Source organism: Amia ocellicauda, chromosome 12 (genome assembly GCF_036373705.1).
Source record: "Amia ocellicauda isolate fAmiCal2 chromosome 12, fAmiCal2.hap1, whole genome shotgun sequence".
In the NCBI taxonomy this organism is placed as follows: domain Eukaryota; kingdom Metazoa; phylum Chordata; class Actinopteri; order Amiiformes; family Amiidae; genus Amia; species Amia ocellicauda.
Window position 1 is genome coordinate 11,063,242 of NC_089861.1, and position 12,793 is coordinate 11,076,034.

Sequence of the window (12,793 nt, forward strand, 5' to 3'; positions counted from 1 at the left end):
AGTTTCTCACTGTGTGAATGTTGCCGCCTTTGCCCTTGGGAGCTAAAGAGGGAAGCAGCTCCGTGGTTTCCAGACTATTTGCAAGTCAAAAAAATCTCTAAAATAAATAAAATAGGGAACTGTACGTCGCTGGAACAAGCTGTCCAATAAATTACTGGCTTGGAGACAGCAATGGAGAATCAAATACTCTACAATAGGATTAGGCATTCATTACTAAAGGTTTGGCAGCAATGCTGTGCTATGCAGACATATCTATAGACAATATTGTGCCACAGTGTCATTTACTCCTCACTAAATGAACCAAAGTAAACTCAAAGTTACCTTTCCACAGATAATCTAACTTGTAATAATGTTAGGATTTCACCTACAAAGTGACTGATGAGTGGAATGGCCTCCTCTCATTTGTGACTTTTCATTTGTCCTTTCTGCTAATAAAATCAATACTTCTATTCTGTCCCTGTAAAACATTATCTGGTCATACTATATGTTCTATACTTTATGTTCCAAATGATTTATGTAAAAACCCTTGTGCTATTTTATATATTTTTTATATTTTTTATTTTATATATTATTATTTTAAAATAGCATTTCCACAGTAAATCAAATGAGCAGGCACTTTCATGGGTTGATTTGTATTTCTAAAAATATTGTATAAATAAGTTGCAGTGGACTACTTATAAGTCCACCTGGAGGCTAACAAGTGAATTGCAAGTATACATAAATACATACATGAATAAATAAATACATAAATGAATAAATAAATAAATAAATAAATAAATAAATAGTCACGAAAAACACAATGTTCTTGAGTGGCACTGAATTCATATTTTTTTACTGAATGTGCTTTGTTACATTATGAAACAATGAGAGTATTTTAGATCGTCGTGCTGTGCTCATTCCCATATACACTCACCTAAAGGATTATTAGGAACACCATACTAATACTGTGTTTGACCCCCTTTCGCCTTCAGAACTGCCTTAATTCTACGTGGCATTGATTCAACAAGGTGCTGAAAGCATTCTTTAGAAATGTTGGCCCATATTGATAGGATAGCATCTTGCAGTTGATGGAGATTTGTGGGATGCACATCCAGGGCACGAAGCTCCCGTTCCACCACATCCCAAAGATGCTCTATTGGGTTGAGATCTGGTGACTGTGGGGGCCAGTTTAGTACAGTGAACTCATTGTCATGTTCAAGAAACCAATTTGAAATGATTCGACCTTTGTGACATGGTGCATTATCCTGCTGGAAGTAGCCATCAGAGGATGGGTACATGGTGGTCATAAAGGGATGGACATGGTCAGAAACAATGCTCAGGTAGGCCGTGGCATTTAAATGATGCCCAATTGGCACTAAGGGGCCTAAAGTGTGCCAAGAAAACATCCCCCACACCATTACACCACCACCACCAGCCTGCACAGTGGTAACAAGTCATGATGGATCCATGTTCTCATTCTGTTTACGCCAAATTCTGACTCTACCATCTGAATGTCTCAACAGAAATTGAGACTCATCAGACCAGGCAACATTTTTCCAGTCTTCAACTGTCCAATTTTGGTGAGCTTGTGCAATTTGTAGCCTCTTTTTCCTATTTGTAGTGGAGATGAGTGGTACCCAGTGGGGTCTTCTGCTGTTGTAGCCCATCCGCCTCAAGGTTGTACGTGTTGTGGCTTCACAAATGCTTTGCTGCATACCTCGGTTGTAACGAGTGGTTATTTCAGTCAAAGTTGCTCTTCTATCAGCTTGAATCAGTTGGCCCATTCTCCTCTGACCTCTAGCATCAACAAGGCATTTTTCGCCCACAGGACTCCCGCATACTGGATGTTTTTCCCTTTTCACACCATTCTTTGTAAACCCTAGAAATGGTTGTGCGTGAAAATCCCAGTAACTGAGCAGATTGTGAAATACTCAGACCGGCCCGTCTGGCACCAACAACCATGCCACATTCAAAATTGCTTAAATCACTTTTCTTTCCCATTCAGACATTCAGTTTGGAGTTCAGGAGATTGTCTTGACCAGGACCACACCCCTAAATGCATTGAAGCAACTGCCATGTGATTGGTTGGTTAGATAATTGCATTAATGAGAAATTCAACAGGTGTTCCTAATAATCCTTTAGGTGAGTGTATATCTGTATGACCAGTGTATGTACTGACCCATCACAGGCTTTTGCGGTAGTATGCATACTTTTTGGGGAACTTTATACAAGATTAGTAAAGTAAAGATATATAATTAACTGAGCAATATACAAGAAGAGAGACTGTGTATGAATGTAGGAGCTATAAAATCCTAACCAAGTCCCATTTCTCAGTTCGCCAAATCTGGTACTGATATGTCAAGGACATGACCAAATTGGACAGAAGGTTCAAAATAAGTCAGGTACTTTTCCCAGTATGTCAAGTCCAATGCACTAAGAAACTGGCTAGACCACTGTCCCTCAAATACCCTGGAATAGCACTGGATGAGATTTAGCTTCACCTACACTTTAAATAGAATAGTCTCAATTACAGCAACCAATTTCACAGGAAAGTCGATTACATTTAAATTATTTTTCCATGTGGATCATTGCAATAACTCACATTGAGGGAAACTACCACATTGTATCAATTTAGATTAATTAAATTTCAATTTTTTCTCTATTTCAGTTAATCCAAACAGAGATATACTTTGTTGTAGAAGAGAACTAATAAATGAAATAAATAAGCGCATGCCTTACTTGTTTATCCGAGTTCTTATTTTGAGAACATCACAGGTATGCTGACTTTCACAGGACATCATAAATCAGATATGCATTTATTGCATAATCACTTATGATTATGATCTCTAGCTAATCTTTCTGGACATAGGTAGAAAAACAAGCCTGTACTAAGGTCACTGTACACAGGTAAAAATATCCTAAGGATTGCCTGTGTTGAAAATATCTCACTATGGTCAGTGCTGTTTTGAATGGGAAGCTTTTCTTCACAGACGGAAGGCAGAGTATTTGGAAACTAACATAGTCAACCTGAGATTCTTCAATCAATAAACTAAGGACACTGGATGGAGCGATGGTCTGCATTAAGTTTTTTTTACAAAATCTACAAATACTTTTGAGATTACAAAAAGTAAATGGAAACAGGAATCTGCTTCAAATTACCTGCTTCAAATTATTAGCTGATTTCAAATAACTGGTATATTGCATCTTATTAATGCAATATAAGGTTAAGGGACTCAGATAATTTAAATGTATGTACAACCTTCCATTTAACTGATTGAATTTGACTGGATTTTTTACCCGAGATCCAATTTGCAGACATTGCGGCAAACTAGAAAAATCAGGGAACTTCCACAAATAGATGCACCCATGACCATCTATACTGAGAGAGTATAAGGACAGAGGACAGAAGGAATGTACCCAATCCCAAAAAGAATAAACTTCCCGTAACACCTTAGAAAGCACTAAGTACTGTCCGACAGACAAGTCACTGTGTCCTCTGCCACCATCTGTTATACCTGTGCTATTCATACAAAGAGAGACAAGACATACAGTATAAACATATATAATACTTCTATTCTTATCTGATCCATGGTAGCAATTGTCATGAGTCTGTCCAAATGTAAAAGTTGAAATATCATTGTATTTATTCTGATTCTCACATTCCATGATGGTCTATAGTGGCTATTTTACTGTTAAAATATTACAATATATAATACACTCACCTAAAGGATTATTAGGAACACCATACTAATACTGTGTTTGACCCCCTTTCGCCTTCAGAACTGCCTTAATTCTACGTGGCATTGATTCAACAAGGTGCTGAAAGCATTCTTTAGAAATGTTGGCCCATATTGATAGGATAGCATCTTGCAGTTGATGGAGATTTGTGGGATGCACATCCAGGGCACGAAGCTCCCGTTCCACCACATCCCAAAGATGCTCTATTGGGTTGAGATCTGGTGACTGTGGGGGCCAGTTTAGTACAGTGAACTCATTGTCATGTTCAAGAAACCAATTTGAAATGATTCGACCTTTGTGACATGGTGCATTATCCTGCTGGAAGTAGCCATCAGAGGATGGGTACATGGTGGTCATAAAGGGATGGACATGGTCAGAAACAATGCTCAGGTAGGCCGTGGCATTTAAACGATGCCCAGTTGGCACTAAGGGGCCTAAAGTGTGCCAAGAAAACATCCCCCACACCATTACACCACCACCACCAGCCTGCACAGTGGTAACAAGGCATGATGGATCCATGTTCTCATTCTGTTTACGCCAAATTCTGACTCTACCATCTGAATGTCTCAACAGAAATCGAGACTCATCAGACCAGGCAACATTTTTCCAGTCTTCAACTGTCCAATTTTGGTGAGCTTGTGCAAATTGTAGCCTCTTTTTCCTATTTGTAGTGGAGATGAGTGGTACCCGGTGGGGTCTTCTGCTGTTGTAGCCCATCCGCCTCAAGGTTGTACGTGTTGTGGCTTCACAAATGCTTTGCTGCATACCTCAGTTGTAACGAGTGGTTATTTCAGTCAAAGTTGCTCTTCTATCAGCTTGAATCAGTCGGCCCATTCTCCTCTGACCTCTAGCATCAACAAGGCATTTTCGCCCACAGGACTGCCGCATACTGGATGTTTTTCCCTTTTCACACCATTCTTTGTAAACCCTAGAAATGGTTGTGCGTGAAAATCCCAGTAACTGATCAGATTGTAAAATACTCAGACCGGCCCGTCTGGCACCAACAACCATGCCACGCTCAAAATTGCTTAAATCACCTTTCTTTCCCATTCAGACATTCAGTTTGGAGTTCAGGAGATTGTCTTGACCAGGACCACACCCCTAAATGCATTGAAGCAACTGCCATGTGATTGGTTTGTTAGATAATTGCATTAATGAGAAATTGAACAGGTGTTCCTAATAATCCTATAGGTGAGTGTATATCATCACTGGTGAAGCTCTTAACAGTGTAACTCTGAGATCTGCATTTTGCCCCACTGTGTGACTGCACCATCTAGTCAATGCACACTGCACTCAAGGAATGAGAGCATACAGAAGCATATACACTCACCTAAAGGATTATTAGGAACACCATACTAATACTGTGTTTGACCCCCTTTCGCCTTCAGAACTGCCTTAATTCTACGTGGCATTGATTCAACAAGGTGCTGAAAGCATTCTTTAGAAATGTTGGCCCATATTGATAGGATAGCATCTTGCAGTTGATGGAGATTTGTGGGATGCACATCCAGGGCACGAAGCTCCCGTTCCACCACATCCCAAAGATGCTCTATTGGGTTGAGATCTGGTGACTGTGGGGGCCAGTTTAGTACAGTGAACTCATTGTCATGTTCAAGAAACCAATTTGAAATGATTCGACCTTTGTGACATGGTGCATTATCCTGCTGGAAGTAGCCATCAGAGGATGGGTACATGGTGGTCATAAAGGGATGGACATGGTCAGAAACAATGCTCAGGTAGGCCGTGGCATTTAAACAATGCCCAATTGGCACTAAGGGGCCTAAAGTGTGCCAAGAAAACATCCCCCACACCATTACAGCACCACCACCAGCCTGCACAGTGGTAACAAGGCATGATGGATCCATGTTCTCATTCTGTTTACGCCAAATTCTGACTCTACCATCTGAATGTCTCAACAGAAATCGAGACTCATCAGACCAGGCAACATTTTTCCAGTCTTCAACTGTCCAATTTTGGTGAGCTTGTGCAAATTGTAGCCTCTTTTTCCTATTTGTAGTGGAGATGAGTGGTACCCGGTGGGGTCTTCTGCTGTTGTAGCCCATCCGCCTCAAGGTTGTACGTGTTGTGGCTTCACAAATGCTTTGCTGCATACCTCGGTTGTAACGAGTGGTTATTTCAGTCAAAGTTGCTCTTCTATCAGCTTGAATCAGTTGGCCCATTCTCCTCTGACCTCTAGCATCAACAATGCATTTTCGCTCACAGGACTGCCGCATACTGGATGTTTTTCCCTTTTCACACCATTCTTTGTAAACCCTAGAAATGGTTGTGCGTGAAAATCCCAGTAACTGAGCAGATTGTGAAATACTCAGACCGGCCCGTCTGGCACCAACAACCATGCCACGCTCAAAATTGCTTAAATCACCTTTCTTTCCCATTCAGACATTCAGTTTGGAGTTCAGGAGATTGTCTTGACCAGGACCACACCCCTAAATGCATTGAAGCAACTGCCATGTGATTGGTTTGTTAGATAATTGCATTAATGAGAAATTGAACAGGTGTTCCTAATAATCCTTTAGGTGAGTGTATACTGTGGTGGCTTGGCATGTTAATGGTTATTCAGTGTTATTTACGTATAGAAACATGACTTTTAAAAAGCAAGAGCGTCCGCAGCCTCGTCTCACTTTCTATGCAAAACTCTCCTACCTGTCCAGGAATGAGGGGCTCCTTGTCATCAATGTCAATCAAAACTTCATCACAAGGTGTGATGCTGATCTCATCTGGAAGGAAGAGCGATGAACACAGCTTTTAACTTTGTATCCCCGCCTATGATTCTGATTGTGTGCTTCAAATCTGGTGCTTGTGTGTTTAGCTAATCTGTTCTACGCTGCCTATATTAATTATATTGTTAGTGTGCACTGTGATGCCTGATGATTGGCTGGGATCTTGGGATCTTGTAATTAACTGAATGATTTAATGCAATTCACATTTAAAGATGACCATAAATACAGTATATATACCGTACATCACACTTAAATAAGAAACAATTTGATCTCCTGCATTTTATTTAGCCTCCACACTGCGCACACACAAATGTATCTGTACAAAATGAACTTGCCTTTAAATATACATTTTACCAACAAAACCCATTGATTAATAGTATAATTAACTTAAATGCAAAGAATGTGGAAATTATCACACCAGCATTCCCTGTATAAAATTCCCTGTATTTTATATTTGATTTAAATAGCACCCTATTTAGTACACAAGTATCATTTATTCACAAACCGATTCATTACAATTTCTGCTGTTTTGTTATTTGCAAAATTTAAAAGTAGGATTGTCACCAGACAAACAGGAAAGCTACAGTGAAAGCAAAGCCATCAGATTTGTTTAGAGCAGTCCCACCAATTTTATAGGTCAGTCTAAATAACCATGATTGAAAAGCTGTAAAAACATGTTAGTTATCCACTGATTGAGCAAGTCAAACATTCCTTCAGGGGAAATCTGGTCCTGATGGGTAATCTGGTGTTTGTTCCATGGGATCTATAAACTACTGACAGCTGCTAAATTGTTAAATACTAAATGTTTCCCAATCTTTATTAATTTATGTTTTTAAAGGGTGGAATTTTTAAAAGGGGTCAGCTTTTGTTGGTGATGATTCTTCCCTTTTGGAGTCCTTGGTTTTAGACATACTACACTTCAGGTGTGTTATTGCCAAGATATTGAGCAAACATAATTCAATTTAATAATGTAATAAATGGTTGCTCCCTGAAACCTTTCTAAACAACTCTTTACAGGTATCAAGTCATTATCATTAACAATATCAGGTATATGTGTTACTTAAGTTATACATTAGTTATAGTACACGTTTCTAATAGCTACCATGACTCATTTTAGAAACGAGCTAACAAAATGTTTTAATAAAAATGTCTGTAATGGCTTTTTCTTTAATAACAACTTTTTTATTAGACAAACAAACACACAAGTGAGGAATTGTTTTAAATGATACCTATCTTCAAGTAGTAAAGTATTAAGAGTTGTTATCAAATCATGTTGGTAATACTTTCTAACAAGATAAAATGAAGAGCAGCTCATAAGCAGTCAATGGTCTATTAATAAATGCTGAATAACAACTTATAAAAGCATTATTAATGTAGTTATTAATAACTATAATGTAAACTTATGTCTTACAATTTGTAAGACATCGAAACGTTTTTTTAACAAATTTTCATGTAACTGAATTTTAAAGCATTACATTACAACTCTTCCTACCTGATAGGTCTTCAGCGGTGTCCCTATCCAGACTGACTGGCATGCAGCGGAATTCCTCCAGGTTGCGGATAGTGCACTGTCCCACCACGGGCTTCCTGCCAAACTGCCGGTTGTCAATCACTTTCAAAACGATGGGTGGCATGTACAGCTCCTCCCTGGGTAGACGCTGGGGGAAGAGGTCAAGTTGTGTGTCCATAAATACCATTATTTGCCCCTTGTTGTTAGCTCACACAAGGCACTCATGCAGTCACCACACCCCTTTATTCACTTCCGGTGTATTTCCTATGTAAGACAACTTAGCTCTTTTCACACAGGAGCGCTTTCTGATTCAACATAACTTGAAAGGCAAAATAAACTATGACTACAATGAGGTTAAGGGACCATATAGTGGAGTGCTGTGGTAAAGATTAACTACACTATAAAGAAACAAAGGCCCTGTCTACACTATATAACCAATCTTGAGATACAATCTAATTAATCCACCTCAAAGTGCCCCCACACAGAAGAACTATTGTATGTTCAGCCCAGATTACTGCATCCACAAAGAGTTCGGTTACAGTTCCTCACAGCATAATGCCTCATGGTACAGTATCCCACCATGCACTGAATGTGGAAGTGAACTCCATTCTGCTTTGCTATGCTTTATTCAGTGACAGTGACAGACAGGTTTCATCAAGAGACAGAAGGGAGTTAGGTCACCCACCACCTCCATGAAGAGCACATTGATGTCGAAGTTGGGCTTCTTCTTGGCATTGCGGATGACACAGCTCTGGATCATCTCCCCCCCGCACTCCACCTGCAGACTGGGGCAGGTCACACTGGCCAGCTGGAAACTCTTCAGATTCCTCACTCCCCAGGCCAGGATCTACATGGCACAGCAGAGAATACATATAGAAGATACAGATTACTAAGAAGCCACAGTTAGAGTACCAGAGCGACCACCTCAAGGTTCCCAACAAGTAGCTCTGGCATGGTACTAGCACCACTGTGGCCAAGTCTGAGCAAAGGCATGAGAGAAACTTGTGCGTCCCAAGTCCTATTCCTAAGGACACGTTTAGCTCCACCCACCATTCACTGAATCTGCTGGAAATTAAAACAGGTATACACAACCATGTAGAATTTATGGAGCTATGGCAATTACTTACCAGGATTAGTCATATCTGCTATGTGATCATTATATCAGAGATAGAGAGAGAGAGAGATAGAGGGAGAGATGATACAAATGGTACCTGCCTCAATGGCAGTGCGCTGCAGGACTGGTTTGATACCCTGAGGGACCATATAGATGTTGGGCTCCCTCTGTGGGGGTGGGTAGGGCAGGTCTGTGTCTGTAGTCTGTAATACAAAAACAGAGTGAGTGAAACTGCTACACACAAACACAAGTCATCAACTATTGTCAAAATGCTTTTATTTGTGTAACTGTGTTGATAAATGTGATCAAAATAAGAATTTACAGCAGCTACCATTATTTACTAAAATAGTTAATGTATTAGCTATTTGTGTATTTTCTGAAATCAAAATGTACCTTAAATCAAGTTATGTCAAACATTATGATTTTTCTATGTGGAATTATTGGTTTGTAATTCATAATGTGTGCAACATGTGCTTTATTGAACCTATGTGTATCAGTAGTAATAACAATAATAATAATCACATAAAACAATACACTATTCTCCTACATTTATGCAAACAAAAAACGGTTCGCTATAGTAGTGCAATACAATAACATATGAGTATAATGCATTAAGTCTGTTAATTAAAGGGAAATGTCAAAAGTATTAACTCACTAAACATCACATAATGCATTCAACATGGAGATGCAAGTAACAAATGCATGCTGTTAAAAAAAATAACAAAAACAGACAAACAGACCAAAATGAAACAATAATAATACTACTACTACCACTACTACTACTACTACTACTACTACTACTACTACTAATAATAATAATAATAATAATAATAATAATAATAATAATAATAATAATAATAATAGATGCAAACTGTATTGTGGTCAAATAGCAAATGTATAATGCTTTAAAAAAATGTAATTTTAGTGGTATTGACATTTACTGATGTGATGCTTGAAGTAAGATCACTGGAACTGAACAGCACATGTGGCTTCGAGCCTGTCTCCCCGCCGAGCGCCTGTTCCACACAGCCCCAAATGAGTGATAAACCATCGGCTATAAAAGACAATTCCCCTGACCGTGGTGATTTTCATTAATCTTAGCGACTAAACTGCAGTAATCTCCATTGATTTGAATCACAGCACCAGTGTACTGTGTGTGGTCAGATTTTGCTTGGATTAGAGGCACCTCTGAGTGCTTGAGGAACACGGCCACAAATTTAGGACAAACCCGCAAGGAAGATCCCCTGACACAAGAGGTTTGAGCGCTCTCCAAAGTCTTCAGGAGTCACATCACAGTAACACTGTAAGGCTCATGAGCACGAAGAGTCTACATATGTTACACTGCTACATGATACACAACATAAATACATATATGATAAACATCTACAGATACAGAGGAAGATGGCATGCTGGCTTGTAGCACTCCATATCTAATGCATATCTGTTAGACTGAAGTAATTCCACTGTGGAAAAAAATATATAATAGCAAAAGCAAACCACACATCAGAAGAATATAGACTGAAGTGTTAATGTTTAAGGAGCGAGTAAAAGGACTGAGTGTGACGTGAAAAGAGGCAAGCAATGTTGTGTTGCGAGATGCAACAAAGACGCTGCTTGGTTTTCAGTGCATTTGGTGGTTTAGCCAAATAACTGCTGGTCCTCAATCAAGATTAGCCAAGAGACCAAGCATCATACATGCTCACTGTCCATGTTTAAGTTATTCCAAGCATTTTGTATGTGCAGGGGGATGTGTATGTATTTGTGCATGCCAAATCAATTCAAAACTTCAAATCAAAGCCATATTTGCTTTTAAATTAGTGGCTATAGAACTATAAGCAGTGTCTGTGGAATGAATCTGCAGTTACAGACAAGACACTCCAGCAGACCAGATAAGTGATCTGAAAAATGGCCTAGCTTCTTCCTTGCTAGTACCATTTCCCTGAGATATATCTGGTTCTTCACTCCACATGGCGTCTCATTTACTTGTAATTTATCACTTCACTAGAACGTCTTATGTTTTATATCTGATTGATAGTTTAGCTGCACCAGAATACACTTTGAATTTAATCAAACCATAAGGGTGGTGAACTAGGAGGGCTAGTGGTCCACAATGGAACTGATGTCTAGGTATCATATCCTGCAAAACTACAAATATTGCTGTGCTTCAGGATACAGAGACTGGAATCTCAGTCCTTTCTTATAGAACTGATCTATCTTGATCTGATCCAGTGTCTGTTAGCCCCCTAACCAGAGTCTTGAGCTGCGTGTCTTAGCACTGAAGAGTGAGGAGCTGTGAAGTACCCATTGCTGCAGATTCTCATAGAAGAAGCCCGGAAGAATCAGCTGTGAGGAGCCACAGACCCCAGAGAAACAGGTGGCAGACAGGCAGGGGAGAGAAGCAGAGAGTTTATTACAAACTCATTTGTCTCTTACAGTTGAAAGGGTTCTCTCTTAGATATACTTTACCATTTCAGTTAACAACGCATTTTTCTTTAGCATGGCTTGGCAAATATCATAATGTTTTACAGCTATCCCAGATTTTGTAAGTCACCCTTGACAAGGGCGTCTGCTAAGAAATAAATAATAATAATAATAAAAGCATATATACATACGTGCACATTTTCACTTTTTACAAATGTATTTAAATGTACAGAATATATCCTTAGTAACTTCTGTACATTTTCCAATTGAAAAGGTAAGTTCTGAGAGCCATATTTTGCCAATATGGCTGCAGTCACTGTCTCCGGGACAAAAATGTATGCACTAGAGTACTGTTGCAATATAATTACTTAGAAGATGGAGAAAGTACCACAAATAAATAAGGATCTGTGTCCCTTTTATAAGCACTTATGCATCTGCTCTAGCGAAAGGAGGGTATTTTCAAACATTAAGGAAGGAACCAAAAGCAAACAATTAGTGACCCTGAATTTCAGTACATTGAAATTAGAATTAAAGTCAATTCAACTTATGACACAATATTGTAGTTAATAAAAATAATGGCAGATGCATGTATCCAAGATAGTTATTAGGCAGACAATCTTCTGACGTAACTGATAGGTCCCCTTATCATTTATTTGGAGGCGTCTTTTCTTTGTCAGTGCAAATAGCAGTGTGAAGTATTGCATAGGTCTCTGGACTCCTAAGAGCGTTGAGGGATCAATACACTGCTGTTGTACCCTTGAGCAAGGTACTTTACTTCCCCTGGGGTAAGTGGGGTCCTGGGAATGGATATGGGGTTTTACTGGGATTATTTTAGTTTATTTAGTTTAGTTAATTAGTTGTGTAATTAATGCTAAATAAAGAGTTGTTTAAGGGTTTGTTCCAGTTATAATTTGACTGAACACTCATGAGAGACTTAATGTGTGCTCATGAAGAATTCTGAAGAACTATTACAATCCCAAAGTGTTTTTCTATATAGCACTAGGAATGGCATATTGCATTTGGATTTTTCGTGAAATTCCATTTAATTTAGGTCTATGTCTCCTGTGTATGTCAGATTCACAAGAACAGTATCTGAATATGTAAATGGTTATAACACTCCAGATACCGGAGAACCACTTCTTTCTACATTGGGTCACACTTGGCATTTATAGAACTCCTTCACTCATGGTAAACAGGCAAACTGGAAGCCAGAAACCTGCAGAGGACTCACCTCATCCAGTATGGTGCTAGTGGTCATCGGCTCTCCCTGTTTGACCAAGCAAGAAAAGA

General features: G+C 39.1%; 1 protein-coding gene across 8 annotated transcripts in view; it reads right to left on the bottom strand.

The window, feature by feature from the left end:
• The window catches only part of dysf (dysferlin, limb girdle muscular dystrophy 2B (autosomal recessive)), a 109,879-nt gene that overhangs the window by 32,882 nt on the left and 64,204 nt on the right, over positions 1 to 12,793 (bottom strand). For 4 of the 8 annotated variants that reach the window (XM_066718331.1, XM_066718332.1, XM_066718335.1 and 1 more), the window contains 6 exons: positions 12,735 to 12,770; positions 11,384 to 11,425; positions 9,184 to 9,285; positions 8,654 to 8,815; positions 7,951 to 8,116; positions 6,382 to 6,455 (listed from right to left, as the gene is read on the bottom strand). In XM_066718331.1, the coding sequence (XP_066574428.1) occupies positions 6,382 to 6,455; positions 7,951 to 8,116; positions 8,654 to 8,815; positions 9,184 to 9,285; positions 11,384 to 11,425; positions 12,735 to 12,770 (582 nt within the window). The remainder of the gene's footprint in view (positions 1 to 6,381; positions 6,456 to 7,950; positions 8,117 to 8,653; positions 8,816 to 9,183; positions 9,286 to 11,383; positions 11,426 to 12,734; positions 12,771 to 12,793) is intronic. The other 4 variants (XM_066718334.1, XM_066718338.1, XM_066718337.1 and 1 more) reach the window with 1 other exon arrangement.